The sequence below is a fragment of the Notechis scutatus genome, chromosome 2, assembly GCF_049901735.1.
Source record: "Notechis scutatus isolate UNSWTSFEM ecotype Mainland chromosome 2, rNotScu1.2, whole genome shotgun sequence".
Taxonomy (NCBI): domain Eukaryota; kingdom Metazoa; phylum Chordata; class Lepidosauria; order Squamata; family Elapidae; genus Notechis; species Notechis scutatus.
Genome location: NC_142010.1, coordinates 34,902,169 through 34,924,562, shown reverse-complemented (window position 1 = coordinate 34,924,562; position 22,394 = coordinate 34,902,169). Strand labels below are relative to the sequence as shown.

The following is a 22,394-nucleotide window of genomic DNA, read 5'->3' as shown; positions in this document are numbered from 1 at the left end:
TATATACTACCTCTTAGTGCTATGTGTCCAATAAATATACAAATCATTCTGATCTGACTTTATACACAGGCTTTATTGATTTTAAAGCAGTGTTCAGTTACTATGCTGGGACATATTGAGTAGATTACAATAAGTCAAAATGTTTATCTTTCCCTGATAGAAGACGAAGGCACAAGTAGATAATTGATGATGATTGTTCAGGTCAGCCAAATTGTTGCAAAAGTTTCCTTATTTAAAGCAGGCCTTGATAAAGTTAGCAGTAGCAAGTTAGACTTACATACCGCTTCACAGTGCTTTACAGCCTTCTTTGAGTGGTTTACAATGTCAGCATATTGCCTGCAACAGTCTGGGTTCTCATTTTACTGATGTCAGAAGGATGAAAACCGGAGTCAACTTTGAGCTGGTGAGGATCAACTCCTGGCAGTGAGCTAGTTAACCTGCAATATTGCATTCTAACCACTGCACTGCCATAGCTCTAAAGCCATATTAAAGACAATTCTCCATCACTACTCAAGAACGTTCCCATTGGAGGCAGGAAAGTCAGGGGTTTCTGCTAAATTTCCAAATCCTGTGTTGGGTGAGAACCACTAGTGAGGCTGGGTCACTTTTTATGGACTCTAGAAATATTCTACAGCAGGGTCGGGCAATTAATTTTCCCAAGGGACTACATGAGCAACTGGGACTGTTGTGGAGAACCAAACCAATAGCTTCTGGTTGTGTTCTGCCCACTCACCCACATGGCCATGCTTCGACCAAGACAGCGTTGGGTGGCCGAGCCCACATCCCCTCATGTGATAACTTCTGCCGTGCCTCATCAGGCTGTTTCAGGTGAGGGGCGAGTGCTGTGCAGGTGCTGAAAAGCACTTTATCTCCTCGCTCTCCAGCCAACTGAAGGAGCGCATGGCGAACTGCACAGAGCTTCTTCCCTGTAGCACCATTTATCTACATTTGACTTCTAATTTCCAATTGACCTCAGGTGGACCAAACAGGGACAACCAAAGGCCTAGGGGCTGTAAAAGGTCCAGGTTTTCCTTAGAGCAAAAGGTCTCTGGCGTCAGGTACAGCCCAAGGTGAATTGTGAGTGGAAAAAAATAAAACCTAGATTCAAATAATATTAAGCAGAATTGGATTTTTTTATATATTTAGGCCTCTGTACAGAGAAAGAGGAGGTGGTGGTAGAGATAACAGCATAGTTTTAAAAACTCTGCCCTTAAAAATTCTTGCTTTTAATTGCTTTACAGGTCTTTCACAGCCCTTGGCCAACTGTGAGCCTTATGACTGTTTATTGCCTGCCGAAGGCTCTCTGCTACACCGAAAAGGAAGTGCTGAACTATCTGAAGCATTGCCTGGGGGAGAAGTACAGCCGTGGCTTGTCTCCAGTGGCCATTTAACAAGGTCGCCCACCTCTCTCCCTCAGTCCAGCCACTAAAATGCTGACAAGGGACCCAGGAAACAAAAAAATACCCCGAGCATGCTCCCTCTGTCTCTCCCACTTATTTGCACAGAATTACCTAGGCTACTTCTACCTCAAAGTCTGAATGGACAGCTTTGCAAATTAAAGGAAAAGTGACAACTCCATGAGGTATGAGAAGCAAGCTTGAGTAAGGGAACAGAGCCCTTCTTTCTGCGATGCCTGCTTGTAAATAGTTTTTAAAACTTCCCTGAGAAGGATCAGTGGCTCCATGTTGGCTTGCAAATAAAGCACAGAAATGCAAAATGTTACGATGTAAAGTGAAAGAAGTATTTGATAACAAATGTGTACATAAGAGTTTTCATATATATATATATAAATATATAAATCTATATATATATATATATTATATCTTTTAACAGAGGCTGTTTTATCCCTTGGTGCATGTGTGATTGAGTGAAATTATATAATGTTGACAATATGCATTTTTCCCCATTGTTAAGGATTTTTTTTTTTAAATCCTTCCACTCCATCTCCAAGAGAAATAGCTCCGGTGTCTTTAGTTAAAACTTTGAGGTTGGGACCACAAACTTTACATAGAGAAGACCACACTGATAAAAAGGCCGTTTCTAAGGTACCCCACTGTAGGGGTGCACTATTTGAGAGAAGTGCTCTACACAGCACACCATCAAGAACTGAACATTTAAACCTTCAAAAAAGTGTACATGCTCAAATGACATTTCTGTTGAGAGTTCAGTAAGCTGAAGGACTGTCCGTGTGTAGGCTCAGACATGGAGCTGGGGTGGGGGAATCTTCAAGCAGATTAGATGGAACGTGTCATTTACCCGTGATCGTTGCCATTCCGCTCTCTCAAATAGACATTGAACTAGTTCATTAGTCTAACCATCTTCTCAGAAATATTGATAGTACAGTAGAGTACAGTATGTTTTTTCCATAGACTTGCTCCCAAGTAAATCCATAGGATTGTGATGCTGACCTTAAAAAGCAAACTGAACTCTGCTCTTCTAACATTGAGGTGAGCCAAATGCTCCAAGAATATCTTCAATACCTATAGTACCTTTTGAAACATGACTGAATCAGTGGCAGAGTTTCTAGTTGATGTAAATTGAACCTGCACCAGTGAAGAGGGTAACTCTCAGTAGGGGTGTTTTAGGACAGCACACTGAAACATCCCTGCTCTATGGTAACATCTGGAAGTATATATGCCCATCTATCCCATTTCAACCTTAATTGAGATGCACACAACCTTGTGTAAATCCCAACTTCTATTTAAATATTAACTGTTCAATGCACTAGCAATGATCCTAGTGGAACAATATTAAACAGCCAAGCTCACTTCAAAAAGCAGCAGCAAGAAAATTATAGAGGGGACATCCTCGTGCTGTTTTGTTTTGCGTAGGAACTTATTAATGTTTTCTCTTGGCACCTTGACACCATTTATAGAGATTTCAAAATGTATTGCTAATATTTCTTATGCAATAACCTGACACAATGAATAATTTGCGCACACATACACCTAATTTCCTTTTCTTTTCAAGTCAGACTTAGAATTTAAGGTTCACAGGTAGTTGCTCCAATTCTGAAGGTCTTCTTTATGTTGTGAGAGACTTTTGACTTAAAGATCGATCAAGGAAAATCATTTAAAAAGCATGAATTACCTTAGGCGACTTTGCTTTAGTTTTTATACACTGTTTTAAGTTCAGTTAAGCCCCAGACACAAATGTGAACGCATACAATTAAAACTGTTTTTATAACTTACGTGTGGGTTTTTAAAAATTTTTGCTGTCTCTTTTGATATTTATGCCTATGTAACTATGGTAGTTCCCAAAAGTCATTCTCCACGCCACTTGATTAATTGTAGGTCAGGCTGAACTAAAGTTCAGTGGAACCGCTTGCCTTTGGCGGTTGTGGGAGCTTCATCACTGGAGGCTTTCGGGAGGAGATTGAACTGCCATTTGTCAGAAATGGTGTAGGGTCTCCCACTTAGGACTAGAGGGGGGTTGGACTAGATGACCTACAAGATCCCTTCCAACTCTGTTAATCTAATCTAAAGTTGGTAAACATAGGTTAGGACATTGTCTGTAGGACAGCATCAGGTTCTGTCTGTTCTTATTTTCTTTACCTTGACTTAAAGGCCAGTTTCAGAGAAATAAAGATAGGAAACATGATTTAGCTTAGGATATTAGGAACTCATATTAGGGACATAATATACAAAACACTTTCTTTGTAGGAAGGGACAAATCTATTCTGAAACACCAAAGAAAGCTTTTTGGTATGTTCTTATATTAACCAGACTGTTTGACTCTAAAAGAAACATTAACAACCAGATTTTTCTAAATAGACATTAGAAGGCCAGCTGGCACAGGTTATTTCTCTATTGTGAGGTTTAGTATTTTGCTACAGCAACTGGACAGGAAAGAACCAGAGATTTTGGTATGCCATGGGCAAGGCTTTTTCTTCATAATTTTGTGAGAAAGTTTTCCTCTAATAGGAAACCTGGGGTAAAACATACTCTCTCCCTTTAAGTAAGAAAGAGCTTTTAAGTATCTGATTACTATGCCATTAAATTACTCTTCCTTCTCCTTCAGTTGGCGGGAGATGCATAGCTTTGTAAGACAAGTTTTGCCATCTGCTTTTTAGCTGAAGCTGGACTTTCTGAAGTAATGCATAATTTCACCATCCCCCTATCTCCAGACAATAAACACACTTGCACTTTGGAATAGGTGTTCAGTGATATAAGGTGCCAACTTGTGGCTTATTTGGTGATTTTAAAGAAAACGGATCCACTAATAGGGAAACATATTCAGGGTAAATATTTACCCCTGTTCATAAAGAGAGAAAGTGACATGGGAAAAGGCATAGGAAAAAGGCATCACCATTGGAATTGCTAAGCACACTTGCCATATTAACATTTTGGAAAATTTAGTTTTAGATACGGTTGTTTAAATGTTGTTACTTCCACTAAATATGTGAATCTGCTGCTTCTGAGAGGCAATGTGAAAAAAAGGAAGTATTAATTTTTGTGTAAAAAGTTATTTATTTATTAGACTAATGTGGTACAATGTTGTACATTGAGAATACGTTGTAAAGATATTGGAAGTGTTTAACAAATGGCATTGAAGTGTCTTTAATAAAGGTTCATTTATAATACCAATTATTCCGCCTTGATTCATTGATCTGCACTTTTTTATACTTCGGTTTTGGGTGAAGTAAAATGAAATTCTGCATTGCTAGGCTTCCTGGATTTTGAAGACTTTTTAAAAGGCTATGACTGTTTCATAACCTGGTATAATGGGCTAGGGTGACAAATGGAACTTGTTTGAATATCAATGAAATATTTATAGCTCAGAGTTGAACTATGGAATTCTTAGTGCTTCCTTGATTTTGGTTGTTTTGTTGTTTTATTACCCAACTAGGCAACATCAGTGCTAAGAGGGAGTAAGGTTTGCATCAAGGAGAGCACCAAAGACCTCCCAGTTGTATTTGAATAATTAAGACAGGGGTCCTGTCGGGAGAACGCTGGCAGGAGAATTCTGGGAGTTAAAGTTCACAAGTCTTAAAGTTGCCAAGTTTGGAGACCTCTGATCATGGACAGGGCTCATTTCTGAGTCATTCATTCCACCAGTTCAATGAAATACATGTTATCTTTAATCGGTTTGGGGCAATTTAGTTGCCAATTTTAGCCAATGTCCCACTTTCTTGTCTCTAATTCTGGTGTCACCCAGAATCACCCAGTTCCTATTGGAAGAATGAAAGCTGCTTAGTCTTTGGATGCAGGACTATTTGGAAAATTTAGGACTTGTAGGATAAACTGCTTTTTAAAAAAGTGTTACTTTGGAAGATTGCAATGGCTACCCATTAACAGAAAACTCTGTCCCTGTATGTCATCTGGAATTGAGCTTAGCTTGAAGGAGACGTCATTTGAATGACAAGAAATTTACACCAAATCCAGTAAATTAGTTGGTTCCTTTGAGCAAAAAAACCCTGTCTCACTTATATCTCTATTTTATGTCCAATTCTGCAACATCTGGGCTGGAAATAAGCTTGGTGTGAGTTGAACAGTGCCTACTTCAGGGAAAAAAAAATATAGGATTGTGTTTTCAGGGAGTTAAACTTTACAACAGATTAAGCTGTAACTCTGAAGGGAAGACATTCAAATTCTGCATGAGGTCAGCATAGGACTTTCAAAATTGCTGGATTCTGAAAAAGCAAAAAAAAAAAAAAAAACAATGCCAATGGGCATTTTTCTTAATTTATGCCAGGTTCTCTGCTCCTCCAGGGTTATGTTTTAGATTCTTTTAATTGAAGCAGCTAATTGGAGCTAGCCTGCTGCACAATGAAACACAAACATTTTTGGTTTTGGTGCTTACAGAGGCCCTGTATAGGTATTCTTTGAAAATACAAATAGTGAATAGCACTAGCACATATATACCGCTTCGCAGTGCTTTACAGCCCTCTCTAAGCAGTTTACAGAGTCAACATATTTCCCCCAACAATCTGGGTCCTCATTTTACCCAACCTCAGAAGGATGGAAGGCTGAGTCAACCTTAAGCTGGTGAGGATTGAACTGCCAAACTGCTGGCCATCAGCAATCAGCAGAAGTAGCATGCAGTACTGCATTCTAACCACTGCGTTTCCCACGGCTCACGGAATGGCAACAACCCAATGCTTGGTTTGGAAGTATACCCATCAGGCAAAACCCAAGTAGACAAAAGTAATCTAGGGTGAATAGCTCTTTGGGGTGAGCCATCATGGCAGTCAAGCTCATATATTGGAGTCGAGATGCAGCTCAAAATAGCCCAGATGGTGGCATGCAATCAAAACATTACGACCCTTTGACTTTGACCCTCTTTAAGGATTTGTGAGTGTCCTAAAAATTCCCAAAGTGTTCTTCAGTCACTGAAGCCACCTGGCCCCTGTGCGGTGTGATCTCTTTGGACTCAGCATGTCCATCACTAACCCATTCTGCCTGTCCAGCAAGATCACTCATTTTTTGTGACTGTCCCTGGAGAAGAGGAATTGTGCTCCTTGCAGGAGATGGCATCTTCTTGTCCTCTCTCACCCTTCATCAGTTCTTCCCCCTTCTCCGTTATCTTCATTTTTTTTCTTCACCTCCTGCCAAACTGATTCTTTGGAGGCAAAGGATGGGAAAGGGGGGAAAAAAAAAAACCCAAGCTTGCTCTTTTTTTTTTTTCATAGGCAACCTTGTTAGGTGGTAAAATAATACAACATTGTACTCAATCAGTACTAAAGAAATCCGAGTCTAATTAAAAAAGGCAGTCTTGCTTATCCAAGCAAGAATGCTGGCTATGCACCTGTAGGTATGAACAGTGGTCTAGATTTTCCAAGTGGGTTTCAAAAAAAAAAAAAAAAAAACAAATGGGTTTTTCACCTTCTATACATTTTAAAAGGAAAAAAAAAACCTTGTTGCTTCTTCCGTCTGTCCTCCAGAGCATGGCAAGTCTTCAGTCACTTCAACTATGCTGTTTTCTTCTCTGGGGTGGCTCTGATGCCATTTCTATGATGAATATGTGTGGCTGTTATGCTATGGAGACCCAGGCTGTCATTTGCACATCACGCTCCCTAAAGTGACTGCTAATAATAATGCTTTCCAGTCCCTTGGCTGGAGCCCCTAAGTGGGTTCTTTGCCCCCCAAAGCTGAATTTCTTGGCAGACTCTTCTCCATGAGCTCATCACTGTAGAAGGACTCTCCATACATGGACTTTTTTTGTTCAGGAAATGGAATTATGGGATTTCTTGTTCTTGTTTAAATAGAGAGCATGAAGTCCAGGCTGCTGAACAGCTGCTGAGCCACAGGAGGCAGGAATGGGAGGGAGAAGAAGGGGAAGGGAGAAATGGGGAGTGGGGAAGTGAGAGCAGAAACACGTGGGAAGTAAAGGAATAACTTTTTTGAATGTATGTTTTTCTTCTTCTTAGAATTAAGGAGGGAGTGGTTGGGATAGTGGCTCCACAGCTATTCCTCTCGACCAAAATCACAAAAGCAAGCTTCGGATCTTGTCATACATCCCAAGAAAGATAAAACCTCCAAGGCTGATAGAAGAGATTCGAGGGACGATGCCGGCAAACAAGCTGGAAGAAAAGAACAAAAGTGATTTAACATTTTGGAAGTTCTACCACTAAGATGTTCTACCCCTCCACTCCCACAAATACTGTAGAGAGGCTCTGCTCCATTTTAAAACTGCTTCCCTCAATGTCAAATGGAGCGCAACTTATTTGTAACTGGGGGCTGCATGAGGGCAGATTTGGGAGCAAGGCTTTCTGAGATGGGGGTCAATTTAGTGAGGAAAGAGTTTGGGCCCCCTCCTTCCTCAAAAATGCACCATCTAGTTGCAAGTTTTGTATCAAAGAGTGGCGCTCTGTAGGCCACAAAACAGTTGTCAAAATGAGGCCCTGAGGCCATCACTGTCCTCCTCCAAAACAGGCCTCCCCAATATAGTCCCCAACAACTCCAAACGTGTCACCAAATAATAAACAATGTGACAGAAAAATGAAAATAATCAAATATTAAGAAAGTAAATCATTTTTTTAATTTTGAAACTCTGGTCCAAATAAAGTTCCTGTTTGTATGTCTAAATAATAATTGATTTCAAATTCTGAGAGAGGAGTTTCTACATAAACTCTGCACACAGATGTTTCCTGATATTCAAAAGGTGTAGGTTTACCTCATAAATATAGAACTGAATTATTTCTCACAACATGCTTGTGCATGAAAGAGGCATGGATTTTAAAAACTTAGGCGATCAATGGGGCGACAGATGTCGCAGCCAGATCACCCTCACATCCATTAAAAACTTCGGCAAGCATGGGCAACCCGAAGAACACAAGGGGTCTCGCGAACTCAAATACAGATCGAATACTGGGAAAAGAATAAAAGAACAGATAATAGAAAAGGAAGATGGTCATTCCAGGGGATCAGATACACGAACCCTTTTCTCACAACCCATCCTTGATCGATAGTCTCGGGAAAGAGCCACAACTTCAAGGCTTATTGAAAGGACCACAGGGTTGGGGCTGATGTAGCAGCATGCTTCATGGTCCCATCAAATGACACTGCTTAACGTGTGCAACCTGGAGCATGTGCACACTGTTGGAACTTAAAAGATAGGCAGAAACAGTGGGGGAATGGTGATAGCCACATCCTCCTGTCAGGGATTTGTAGATGATAAACAGTGCCTTGAACTGTACCTGGAAATCCAGCAGTAACTACTACAGTTCACAAATGAGATGTTACATAGGCATAGCACGATATGCCCATAAGTATTCATGCTGCCACATTCTGGACCAGCTGAAATTGCTGTTCTTCAAAGACAGCTCAAAACACAGCACATTGCAGTTGTCCATATATGAAGTAACCAAGTCACGAGTAACCATGAAAACGGCCTTCTGGTCCAAGAAGAGGAACAACTGGCACACAAGACAAATCTGTTCAAAGGCCTTCTTGGCAACGGCTACTACTCGAGAGCTGAGAGTTCAGGAAGACACCCAACTTGCGTGCCAGTTTTTTTTCTGGAACAGTGCAATTCCATTCAGAAGTAAATCAGGACATCAGAAGAATTATGAACCCTCAGCCAGTCAGTCTTGTCAGAGATTAGCTTAAGTCTATGCTTTCCCATCTGGATACTGATATACTCCAAGGACTGGGATAAAACTTTCCAAAGTTTTCCCCCACCTGAGTCCATCCAAAAGATCGCTTCAGGGCAATCCATAAACCAGCATCTACCTCCAGACATCTCAGCATATTAAACCTCTGCAATTCAACCTCTACTCTGGTCCTGCAGTCTTCATACTGCTCCCTCACATGCCAACACAACAGACATTGCAACCCACTGACTCCATCGTCTTCAATAAATCTTGTTAAGAAACATTGTGCGCCTCATGGTACTTTTGATGTGAAACAATGGCCCAAGAGCCATTTTGCCACTAATTACTACATTTTTTGCTTATAGAAGACACAGTTCTAAAAGTCACCTATGGGTTGCTCTGAGACTGTGTTCAATATTGCTAAAAGCAGGTATAATTGCAAATGGTGACAGTTTTTAATTGCCAGGCCTGTTCAATAACTACATAAATGGCTAATTGGCAGTGCTACAGCCTACAGTATTTAATGGTGATCTGCCATTTCCAATAATGTTTACCCATTAACTTAATTACCACACCAAAACTCTTTCATTTCATTCAACAACCTTTTTTTTTCTTTTAACAACCCTGTAATCCCTTGCATCGGGGTGAAGTCAAGACGACTGAATGGAGCTGAGCATTTATTGGCCGGAAGCCTTTCCTGGTGCCTATGCGGAGCTCACAGCAGATGTTTTCTCTTTGCACCCAGAGAGAGAAATATCTGATGCTACCTAGGATCGAACTCCCAGCCTCCTGTTTGTGCAGTGAGCATAGGGGTGGGATTCTACCGGTTCTATAGAACCTCTTGTTGACATTTTAAGCAGTTCAGTAGTTAGAAGAAATCTCCTTAGGTTTTTTTTCTACCCTTATTACATTCTTGGCAGTATGCCTAGACTTACTGTCTCCGAAGCAGGGTTTTTTTTTCCTTGATACTTTTTTAAAGGGGAAGGGTTGTTTTAAACTTTTTACACTGCTGTTGGGAGGAAATACTCCCATGAAATACTTCTTCTTGGCTAGCTAGAAAGATTGACATTCAAATGTGAGGTTACATACCCTTTCTGAGTTTGGGTCTAAAACTGGTTTTTGGTGAAGTTTAATTCTGTGCTTGGTAACGTTTAATCCTGTGTTTATTGATGGGATAATTTTCCCTATTCAGCTTTGTTTGGAAGGAAAAATATTAATCTCTGTTCCTGAAAAGAAACTGGTTTGAGAAATCTGGCTAGTTCCTGTGTCTATTTGTTCTGGTAATTGGTTTAACAAGCAACAGCTACTGTTGTGATTTAATTATTTGTATTGTGTTTGATTTTTTTTCCTGCCTCATGGTTTCCTTTTCTATCTGGGGTGGGGATCTTCCTTCAATGCTTTAGTGGTATCTGGCACTGTCCTTTTGGGGTGTACTTCCAAGAGGCAGAATGCAAGTTTGGCACTGATTTTTTTATTGCCTTTCTGGGGGGCATGTGACCTTTCCTTAAACCTGGATGATTTCCTTAGGATACCTTGTGAGATGAGTGAGACCAGCTGGTATCTTTAAGTGGTGCAAATGGATCTAAGGATTGCTTTTCCTGGGTGTGCTCTTTCTGGAGAGCTTAAATGACCTCTCTGTTAAAGGGTTTCATTTTATGAGCAAGAGTTGGCTGCTGGTAGTTATCATTGTATTTTAACTATTTTCATTCCTCAAGGTGCTTTGGCACCCTGCCTGATTTGTAACTCCGGCTTGCAAGTATTTTTAATCTAATGATTGGTATTTAGGGCAGCTTTTTGCAAGCAAAGAAGCTTTTTGTATTTTTGTACAGGTAATCCTTGACTTACAATAGTTCATTTAGTGACCATTCAAAGTTAGAATGGCACTGAAAAAAGTGACTTATGACCATTTTTCACACTTACGACCGTTGCAGCATCCCCACTGTCATGAGAGGCCAGGTGAGGATAAGCGCCCCTTAACGTGAGTGATGTCGAGTTGGCCACGCCCACCCAGTCACATGACCACCAAGCCACATCCACCAACTAAGCCATGCCCACAGAACTGGTTGTTAAAAAATTTGAATCCCTCCCCTGGGTGAGAGCACCACTTCTAGGCCACCATGCTGCTCCCATTCAACAACCACCATATAATTCTCTAAAATTCAAATTAGGATGGCCTTATGACATCTCTTGTTGGATTTCTTCACTGTAAGAAACAAGCTCATCAGAATCAACAAGGACATTACTACTAATGTCCTAAGAGAAAGGGTTGTTGTTTTTAATCAAGCCAGCTGTAATTAAAACTTCTGATTAATCTGTGCTTTGGAGAATGTGAAACAAGTTCTACAACAGCCTTTTGTGAATTTTATTTTTATTTTCGTCCTCAAGCCGTTGCTAAATCAGATTCAGGGCACTTTGTCTTCCTTCTTGCACTTGTCTGTGGTCTGCTTCAGGGCTGTGGCAGGCAGATGGAAATGTTTTATGGTTTCACTAGACAGCAATCCACTGCATTACTGTAATTACAGCTTGAAAGCGGAGTAATTTGTAGCAAGACAAGTACTGACAGAAGATTCCCTCAGCAGATCGGCACATCTACACCAAGACGTGTATCTGGAGATTAGAAGATTCCTACTGGAAAAGGTTAAGCTGGCACTGATCCACAGCCAAAGTAATTGCCGCTATTATTTTCTCTATTCAATTTCTCTTTCAAATGCTAATTCTTCAGTAGAGTTCCGGCTTACCTAGCTCTTTCTTGTTCTGATTACAGTCCAGTCATTTGTTAACTCCTTCCACCCAGGAAAAATTTAAGAATGACACACTTTAGTTTGGTTTTCTTGTAAAGCAAAGAAACAAGTTCTCCAGGAAACACGTTTGCCTGGAGAGTTTAAAGTTCTTCCCAGAGGCACGTGTTGTTTTCCACGGATCTAGCAGACTTCTATAAGTTGTAGGCCACTCTCAGTCCACTAAGAGAAATGAGGTGAAATATATGGAAATATGGAACTTATAAACTCCCACCACATTGCTTTAGCACACTGTGAAATCTTATTACAGGTGTGGTGATAAATAAGGCATGCTTACAAGGAATGTCAAATCAGGAGCCGTTATTTCTAAATAAAGCTATAAAGGGATATAATCCAAAATAATTCTTGATCAGTATTTTAATGAATGTACTTCACTGGGTGCTAACACATTTATTAGATCATGCTGAGGGATTATCTATCTATGTGCTTTAGGTTTTAATTTAGCCCAATAATCTCTTCCAAAATTTTGGCTCTCTCTACAGAAGAGTTTGGTCACCCTTCTTCGCTTAAAGGTGTTATAAAAAATTCATATGAATACCAAGACTGATATTGTTTACCAAGACCTGATTCCTGTCCACAGGTATTCTCTCCAGTAGCTTTTCCTATATCAATAGATGACTATCAATGAAATCCTTTTGATTGATGTGAAGTGAAGGAGTCAAGAAAAGCCTCAAGTCCATCCCTAAGGCAGACCCCTATAGATCAGGTTGTGCCATTTAAATCTATAATGGCAGCCCAGTTTTGCTGCCATTTCTTCTGTTGATGAGGATATCCAGGAAGGGAATTGTATTGTTCTTTTCTTCTTCCATTTGTGAATTTTATTCCTTTGAAGATATTGACTGTTTCATGTGTTTCCTCTAGTTGTTCCTTTTTTATTACAACAAAGATATTGTCTACAATTAGGTCCAGAGTGAGAGTTGGGTCCAGCCTAAATCCAGTCATACATAATATGATACAGTTCTACAGTTCTGTCATCTGCACCTGTACCTTGTGATGCATGACTCTTGGTGAATGTATCTTTTCCTTTATGTACACTGGTTTGGTTCTGCAACCCAACAGGACAGACACAGACTTCAGGGAGTAATTAGGTAGGACTGCAGAAAAACAATAACAATTACAACCTGCCTTCAATCGAGGACCTGTATACTGCAGAATCAAAAAGAGGGCTGTGAAAATATTTACAGACCCCTCACATCCTGGACACAGACTGTTTCAATTCCTTCCCTCAAAACGACGCTATAGAGCACCGCACACCAGAACAACTAGATACAAGGACAGTTTTTCCCCGAACACCATCACTCTGCTAAACAAATAATTCCCTCAACACTGTCCAACTATTTAGTCTGCACTTCTATTACTATTAATCCTCCTATCCTTCCTTTCACCCATCTCCTCCCACTTATGACTGTATGACTGTAACTTTGTTGCCTGTATCCTAACGATTTTTGACTGTTTCCTAGTATGATTGGATTGCTTATTGTACCCTATGTCTATTATTAAGTGTTGTACCTTATGATGCACGATTCTTGGCAAATGTATCTTTTCCTTTATGTACACTGAGAGCATATCCACCAAGACAAATTCCTTGTATGTTCAATCACACTTGGCCAATAAATAATTCTATCTATCTATCTATCTATCTATCTATCTATCTATCTATCTATCTATCTATCTATCTATCTATCTATCTATCTATCTATCTATCTATCTATCTATCTATCTATCTATCTATCTATCTATCTCTATATCTCTATATCAGATTGGCAAGCTAAGGACTGCATCTAAGACAGTCAAGTTTAATTCTCCCTCCTCCTCACCATGGCTGCCAACTCCAACAAGCATAAACTATGCTAACTGAAAGCACAGATAAGCTCAGAGAACTTGATGGCCCATCAGTTGGTTGCACCGCCCAACGAATTAAAGTTTAGGATTGGAAGGAATAGGGAAAGTATTCAACTCATGACCCCAGCAAAACAACAAGCCTTTCTCCAGCTTCTGTTCAAAATATATCAGCTAATAATTATCGCCTGGCACTCTGTAGGGCTGCATATAATACTGCTATGAGGCATTGAGAAATGATAGACTAAACTTGGAAGTCAGTCATCCGGGCATGGATTCGAAAGAACAAAACTGGTACAAGTGTATGTCTGGTTTATGGCTCTTTCGTCTCTTTTTATAATCCCCCATTACATCAAAGTGACTGAAAAAGAATTAACATCAGCAAAGAGAAGATGGGATGTTAAACCGCTGGCCGGTGCTTCAAGTGCCAGTTGGAAGCAAATATGCAGCCTCTGGTTTTAATAAAGTGGCAATCTGCAGCCTGAGACTCCACAGTTTCTCTTAGTTGGCTGTGAAATAACAGGATGGGAGATAAAGCAATTCATCATCTGTCCTTTCAGATGGACAACAGGCTTGACACTTTTCCTGTTTTGATTAACCATTTATAATTGGTAGAAAGCCTTGCAAAATTGGCCTGTAATATCTCCAGTCACCTTCCAAAATTTCCTTCAAGTTGCCCCAGCTTGCCACTTTCTCCTTTCCTAGACATCAGAGCTGTAATTTTTCTGACTTTATGATCCCAGACAAATTTCATCGAAATAATAAATAAATCCCCAGAACAGACAGAGGAATGTAATTGTAGGTTCCAAGCCTGGCAGCTGAAGGAGTCCATCAATTAAATGTGACTTTTTTTTTTAGTTGTAATTTTATATAAATTGTATTCTTCCATCATTCCTCAAGCTCTCTACATTTACCCATTCTAGTTAGCAATGCTTTCTGTTCTAGCAATTTCCAGAGAGGATCATCCTGAGAAGCCCCCCAAAGCACGGAGACATCATGAAGAAGACCTATCTGAAAGGTCTCCATTTCTTTAAGACATGTTAGCATCATCTTTGGGCCACATACAACCCCTGCTAACAGCTACACTACCAATTTTCAATGTTCTGTCCAGAGATGGTATTCAGCAGGTTCTGACCAGTTCTGGAGAATCGGTAGCGGAAATTTTGAGTAGTTTGGAGAACCGGCAAATACCACCTCTGACTGGCCCTGCCCCCAGTCCCAGATGATTGGCTGGGTCTTCTTTTGTTGCCCTGCACAGGAGAACGGAGCTGGAAAGCAGGTTAGTGGGGTGGATTTTGCAATAAACTTCCCCTGCCATGCCCACCAAGCCACGTCACACTCACCAAGCCATGCCCACGGAACTGGTAGTAAAACATTTTGAATCCCACCACTGGTTCTGTCATGGAAACCCGTGGCAACTCTAGGATATCTTTAAACATGATTCAGAATTTTAAAACATTTAGAATAAAACTTTTACTAAGACACGGGTCACAAATTTGATACCACTGCACTATATTAAGCATCCATGCTATCTTTCCTGCTTTCTTTTTTATTTTTCCTTCCTTCCTTCCTCTCTCTCTCTTTCCTTCCTTCCTTCCTTTCTCTTTCCTTCCTTCCTCTCTCTCTCCTTCCTTCCTCTCTCTCTTTCCTTCCTTCCTTCTTCTCTCTCTCTTTCCTTCCTTCTTCTCTCTCTCTTCCTTCCTTCCTTCCTTCCTTCCTTCCTCTCTTCCTTCCTTCTTCTCTCTTCCTTCCTTTCTCTCTCCTTCCTTCCTTCCTTCCTTCCTTCCTTCCTTCCTTCCTTCCTTCCTTCCTTCCTTCCTTCCTTCCTTCCTCCCTCCCTCCCTCCCTCCCTCCCTCCCTCCCTTCCTCCTTTTTCTTTCCCAACCATCTCACCTTCAAGCGACTCTGGGAAGCTTACAAACCTTATAATCTAAGGGCCCACAAGTGTCTTCTTTTCATATGAAAGTCAGTTTTGGGAGCTAGCAAGGGCTGCTGGGGCTAAAAGCTGCTTGTGACAGAATGTGACAGCTGAGCACTGTCTCTCATAGGGTTACATGACTGCCCAGACACACACATTGTTCTTCTACCCTGATATGGGTCTGGAGAGAACAGCAGATAACTTTTCACACAGATTAAAAACTTTCTCAAGAAATGGGTGAGAGAAAATAACTTGGGGGGGGGGAAGTAATGTGCTGGAAGGAAGAGTAAGTTAAGACCAAGATGAAGCAATGACTGATGAGCCTTGTTAGATTAAGCAGCTTGGAAGGAGAGGAAGGATTCTCTGCACCAAAACAGCCTGGGAGAAGATCACTGAAACATTTAAAGGATCCACAGACTCCATTTCCTTTGCCTCCCAGCTATCCTATTTATTTCATTGCCATTGTTTATTTTGTGATTTATTCTGTGACAACTGGAAAGAACAATATTGTTTTAATGCAGTATATTTCACCAGTGGAAAGTGTTTGCTTACTGACAAATAATAGCAGCTAGCAAACAGAACTTACATTTCAGATCCTTATAGTATTTTTGAAAACACACACATGCAAATCTAAAAAAAAGTATATGTTGTAAATACTTTGTAGTACACAACTAATGAAACATTTTTAAATAGATCAATTTAAAAGTTGGCTAAGGACTGAAGGCACTCAAAATGAAGTCTACATTCAGCCATAAAAGTCCATTGGATGATTTGGGCCTGCTCATTGTCTCACAGCCTAATTAAGTTCATGCTGTCTTGGGGAAGATAAAACTGGAGGAAAAAATACAGGGTTTGAATTCCTAGAGGAAAGGTGAATTATAAATCATGAAATAAAAAAGAATACATAGATCTATAATATTTTGTGCTCATCGTAACTTTCCTAGTGCTCTTTGGGAAAGACTCTGCTATCTTTTGACTCAAAATAAACTACAGAATGTCTTAACAATGGACTCACACCAGTCACAAAACAGATTATAACTGCTGGCTTCCCTAAGCAACAAAAAAAGCTTCCCTCCCTCCCACCGTTCGCATCATGAACTATTTAAACTCTTGCAATATACAAAACATCTGAAATAAACACCCTCCTTGGTTCACAGCCCTGCAGAAAAACTATCTAGCTAACATCAATTTAACTTACTCAGAAACTTCTCATGAATTATCACCAGACAGCACATACACAAGATTTAAAGCATGGAACATTTAAGTGAAAAAATATACAAATATCTTGCTTTGCATAGTCATTCAGGGGGGGAAAAAAATCCACTTTCTACTGGAAAAAAAAAATGTGTTTACATTTTCCCTCAATTCATCCCTGCACCTTTATTTATCCTTACCCAGATATCCCTTGAGTTCTCCAAACACCTTGAAGAGCTGATAACACATTCCCACTTGCGGTTCTGGAGCCAGTCTATACAGAAAAAGAAGCAGACGTATACATATAAAAAGCCGCCTCCAGGAAGACCGTTATTTCAGCCAAAATGTCATCACACAAAGGTCTCTCACAGCTGAAACTCTTTCACAAGAGATGATAATGACTTGAACTAGAAAACCATGATCTGATGAATATTTGGTTCTAGTGGACCCAAAATAAGCCTTCTCTGTGGTGGCTCCCTCCCTGAAGAAACATCAAAGATAAGATTGGCCTCCATTGTGACACTCTTTCGAAAGGCCTTGAAAAAATAATGTTGTGAATAGGCCTAGAGACCCAGGGGCAGTAGTGAGATTCAAACATTTCTTACTACCCGTTCTGTGGGCATGGCTTGGTGGGCCTGGCAGGGGAAGGATACTGCCAAATCCCCATTCCCTTCCCACCCCACTAACCTTCTTTCCAGCTCCGTTCTCCTGTGCAGGGCAACAAAAGAAGACCCAGCCGATCAGCTGGGACTCAGGAGGCAGAGAATAGATGGGGCTGAGGCCAGTCAGAGGTGGTATTTGCCGGTATTTCTCTGAACTACTCAAAATTTCCGCTACTGGTTCTCCAGAACTGGTCAGAACCTGCTGAATACTACCTGTGCCCAGGGGAATGTGAAACCCATTAAGTGGTTTCTTTGATAGGGGTTCATTGGGTTTTATATTTGGGGTTTTACTTCTGTAAGCCTTCAGGAGTCACAATGAGGGAACTCATAATTTATATAATTTATATGGAGGCAACCATATACATTATCTTAATATATATTTGTCACATAATATAAAATAATAATGTATTTATATTATATGTAGGCAACCATATACACTTTCTTAATAATAAATAAATAAATAAATAATAAATAAATAAATAAATAAATAAATAAATAAATAAATAAATAAATAAATAAATAAATAAATAAATAATATGCTCAACAGCTCATAGTCAAGAATTTAAAGTTTCCCATTTATTCTACCAAACAGATACTCATCATCACTGTAAATATTATCACCTAAGAACATCATGTCACACAAAAAAACAGTGGATTAGAAAGCTGCTTAGTGTTTCAAAGGTACGTATTTGCTACTAGAACTAGATTATTGAAGAAAAGAAAGGTAGTACTGTAGTTCGTCTTCAATGCAGAAATGAAATGTACCTATGCTCTCATTATGATTCTTGCAGTGAAATTAGCAATAGACGCTGGATTCAGTTTTGTTGCTGCTACTAAGCAAGATGCCAGAATTATTAATCTGAAAACTTGCCAGCCATCTCTACACTCTTCTTCAAGTTCTTACCTTTGCCAACATAATTCTTGTCTTGGCTACATCCAGAGGAGTGGTCACTGCAGCTGCAAATCCACCTGAGCATATAAAAATGCCAAATACAAACAAGACTTTGTTAGTTTACAATGCAGGCTGCTTAGCCCCATAGTTCCCACAGCTTCTGCCAAATTCACTTCATGATTATTCCTGAACCTTGTCCTTCACCTCAAAGGTTTATCTGAAGTCAGAGCCACGTTGACTTGTGGTAATAGTCCAAAAATGCATCTGTATGCATCTGTATATGTATGTGTGTATAAACCGTATCTTTCTGTATGTATTTGTTTATATTGGATATAAAAATTCTCTGGCCAATTTTTGTCTAGCCTCCAACTTTCCTTTTTAGAGGAACACTGTTGAAAAGATGTACAGGCTGCATTTACAGAGGACCCCAGAAGAAATGGATTATCTGGACCCTTTTCAGTCAGATTTTCAGTTTGGATAAAATATAGAGATGCCATTTGCTTCCACCAGATGATTTGAAGAGGCTAGATGGGAGAGATATGATCATCCTGGCCATCTTAAATCTCTCAGTGGTTCTCAATTCCTCAATATCTTTCTGACCCGGCTACATGGAGGTACATGGGCCATTAATAGGAAATATAAATGAATGAATGAATGAATGAATGAATGAATGAATGAATGAATGAACCAACCAACCAACCAACCAACCAACCAACCAACCAACCAACCAACCAACCAGCCAGCCAGCCAACCAACCAACCAACCAACCAACCAAGCAACCAACCAATTAATTAATTAAAAATGATGGTCCTCCAAATTTCTCTGTGGCTGATTTTATTAGCTTTGGGGGCGGGGGGGAGGGTGAAGAGGATTCAGAACAACCTCTTCCCAGTTTAGCTTTCCATTCTGTCTGAAGAAAACAGGAATTACAAAAAGAGTTAGAGGGGTTGAGAATGTCATCTAGCTAGATATAGGAGGCAGAAGTGAAAATTTAGAAGGAGGAGCAAGCTAAAGACACAAAGGAAGAGTGAACTATACTTATCCCATCACTTCTTTCACTAAACGTGCTTACAATACTTCACAACAGGAAAATGAAAGACACAAAGTTCAAAGAACATGGCTTTCAGTAGATTTATGTACCTATTCACTCATCATTCCCACCCTAAAAAAACAAGAGGTCTAATTCAAGAGGTGATTATGTATTTATGGAACATAGCCATGCAACTGAATTCAGTGGGTGATGGGATAGCAATGAGAAAAAACAAAAATGGAAATACAATTAAAAATTACAACATCTGCAATTAATAGGCAATTGGGAACCCTCCATATATACTACATCTCCCAAGGTGAGATCTCCTATCATTCTGATCCAAACACCTGATGGAACAGCCAAGCGTTTAATGTATTTTTTTTTTTAATGGTAACTGGATCAGGCGAACCATAGATCAGAGGGAGATCCTTCTTGAGGGCAGGTGTTGCAACAGAAAAGGCATGTCTCCCCATTCCCATCCCATGAAGTTGCTTCAACAGTGGAATCTGAAGTACGTCCATTGCATTAGAATGTGCAAGGCTGGCAGAAACAGTTGGGGAAAGCAGTTCCACAAACAAGCTGGTCCTGAACCTATACCAGGTAAGGGGATAACCAACACTCTGAATTACATCGGGAAAACCATTAGGACCCAGTGAAGCAGGAATGTTACATGGCCCTGCCAAGACAAGATGGCCCGATTGGCCAAACTCAACATTTCAAATGTGGGATTTTTATGCCGTAATTGGTAAAAAAAAAAAAGCACCACTCAATATATGAATCAGATTATCACCTATCAATGAAACTTTAATAAGCCTTCATCTGCCTGCACTGATTTTACACCATCTGGAAAATCATTCTAATTATCTCTGGGATTCCAATCGTTTGAATAAGATGCAGAAATAGTGCTTATAGCCAAACATTTTCTGGCTGATTCAAGAAGGTTGGACATAATCTCTTAGAAATGCCAACCCTAATTTCATCGGAATGTTCAACAGAGGAGTCTAAAAGCAAAGACTTGAAAAACACAATTGCTGTAGAGTAAGGTGAGCTATAAGCCAAAGTGTTTCCCAATATCTAACGTATGCACCAGTCAACTGCAGTCACAACACATATAATTGGAAATAGCCAATTTGAGAAAAGTTAACCTTAAGCCAACATCAAATATGTAATTTTTTCTTAAAACTGATAAAATGGAAAAGCGACAAAGCTAAAAAGACAGAACAGCTAAGTGCAGGGATAACGACTCATGTCGTTATGACAGTGTCACATTAACATATCAGGACTTTTTCCCTCTTCGCTAAAGTGTGTGTAGGCGTGGCCAGAGTGTGACGCATCCAGCCCATGGGCTGGGAGTTTGACAGTCCTGGCTTAGTGTGTTATTCAAACTAGAGAAGCCAGGATCCATAACCAGTATTAGATCCAATTTGCATACCTGCCATGCAGTAGATATGGGGAGAATTATACATGAGCAAACAAGCAAATAATCTGTTTGCCATAATCCAGGATTATCCAAAAATCCTTCCCAGTACAGAAATATACTTGTACAGTTTATTTACCTGTTATTGGGGGGGAAAACAGGAAAGAATGACTCATATAACTTTTTAAACTAATTAAACGTTAACTCGTAAATATGCTCATTGTGATAAAAATGACTACATCTGAACAATCCCATCTTGCTTCTGAGCTGTGGATGTAACTATGATGCAGTAAGAAATGGAGAATTATAGTTATTTCTTTAGAAACAATAATATGACTAATGCATTTAGAATCAGGAAAAGGATTTACTGTTCTAACAATGCGATACCACTCTAGCTAAGAAAAGAACCACAGCAATAAAGAAAAGAACAAAAGAGGCTTTAAAAAAAGCAAAATTTTCTTGAAGGAGAGTACAGTATAATACACAAAGGGCCAAGATCAGATCACTTGTTTCAGAAAATCCAGCACAGTAACATTGGCCTGGAGATATCTATAAATAGTGAGCTTTTCCTCTTAGCTTTGTGGAATAAGAAAGCATGTGCTTTTCCAAAGTATAGGTGGCAAAGAGATATTTCAATCGGTAAAGACTGAAAACTACATTTTCCAACTAACTTTGTATGAATTTGGGAAAACCTCTTGATTTTATAAGTTTAACGCTTCTTATCGAACTTAAGAAAACAAATATATATATATATATATATATATATATATATATATATATATATATATATATATATATATATATATATTCACATCCAAGCGGATAGATCAAACTGTATCTTAGATAATATACAACAGCTTTAATTAAGAGCAGACTTTGACATTCGCAGATGCTATAGGTGTTCTAATTGCTAGTTTTTGAGGTCTAAGGAAAGGATAGGTTGAGTGGGGATAGTTATTTCCAGTCTTCTCTTGTAAATGGAAACGGATGTTTTCATACTCAACAAGGGACCAAGAAACGTTAACATTTGTATTCATTGTTCATTGGCATTGTTAGAAGATTTCGGAGAACAAAAAATTTTTACAGTGTGCAAAAGCTTTTATTATTGCTGCACCCCCACCCCCCATAAGCAGAAAAAAAAAAAAAAAAAAGGATTGCTTCATTATACAAGTGTAAAGATCTTATCTCTGGTGCAATTCCAGAAGCGCCACCATGTTCTCAGCAATAGTTCAATGTGGCTACTGGCAATATGGCAGTTGCTTCCAGAATTGCATTGTGGTGAAGTGTCTTCTTCCAACTCTACAAAAGGCTCCAGAGCTCTTCAAAAGGTAAGAGAGGAGGAGGATGTGAGCCCTAGTAGCAATAGCACTTAAGACTTATATACTGCTTTACGGTGCTTTACAGCCCTCTCTAAGTGGTTTACAGAGTCAGCATATTGGCCCCAACAATCTGGATCCTCATTTTACCGACCTTGGAAGGATGGAAGGCTGAGTCAACCTTGAGCCTGGTGAGATTTGAACTGCCAAATTGCAGGCAGCCAGCAGGTAGCAGAAATAGCCTGCAGTACTGCACTCTGCAGTACTGCGCCACCGTGGCTCATGTGGTATCTA

At 39.7% G+C, this 22,394-nt stretch overlaps 2 protein-coding genes across 5 annotated transcripts in view; one reads left to right on the top strand and one right to left on the bottom strand.

Annotated features, from left to right (window-relative positions):
• Positions 1-4,586, top strand: part of LRIG1 (leucine rich repeats and immunoglobulin like domains 1) — a 139,765-nt gene extending 135,179 nt beyond the window's left edge. For all 3 annotated transcript variants that reach the window (XM_026679408.2, XM_026679398.2, XM_087954579.1), the window contains one exon: positions 1,242-4,586. In XM_026679408.2, the coding sequence (XP_026535193.1) occupies positions 1,242-1,429 (188 nt within the window). In that variant the 3' untranslated portion in view covers positions 1,430-4,586. The remainder of the gene's footprint in view (positions 1-1,241) is intronic.
• The window catches only part of SLC25A26 (solute carrier family 25 member 26), a 143,199-nt gene continuing 125,254 nt past the window's right edge, over positions 4,450-22,394 (bottom strand). For both annotated transcript variants that reach the window (XM_026679417.2, XM_087954580.1), the window contains 3 exons: positions 18,350-18,414; positions 16,984-17,057; positions 4,450-7,522 (listed from right to left, as the gene is read on the bottom strand). In XM_026679417.2, the coding sequence (XP_026535202.1) occupies positions 7,426-7,522; positions 16,984-17,057; positions 18,350-18,414 (236 nt within the window). In that variant the 3' untranslated portion in view covers positions 4,450-7,425. The remainder of the gene's footprint in view (positions 7,523-16,983; positions 17,058-18,349; positions 18,415-22,394) is intronic.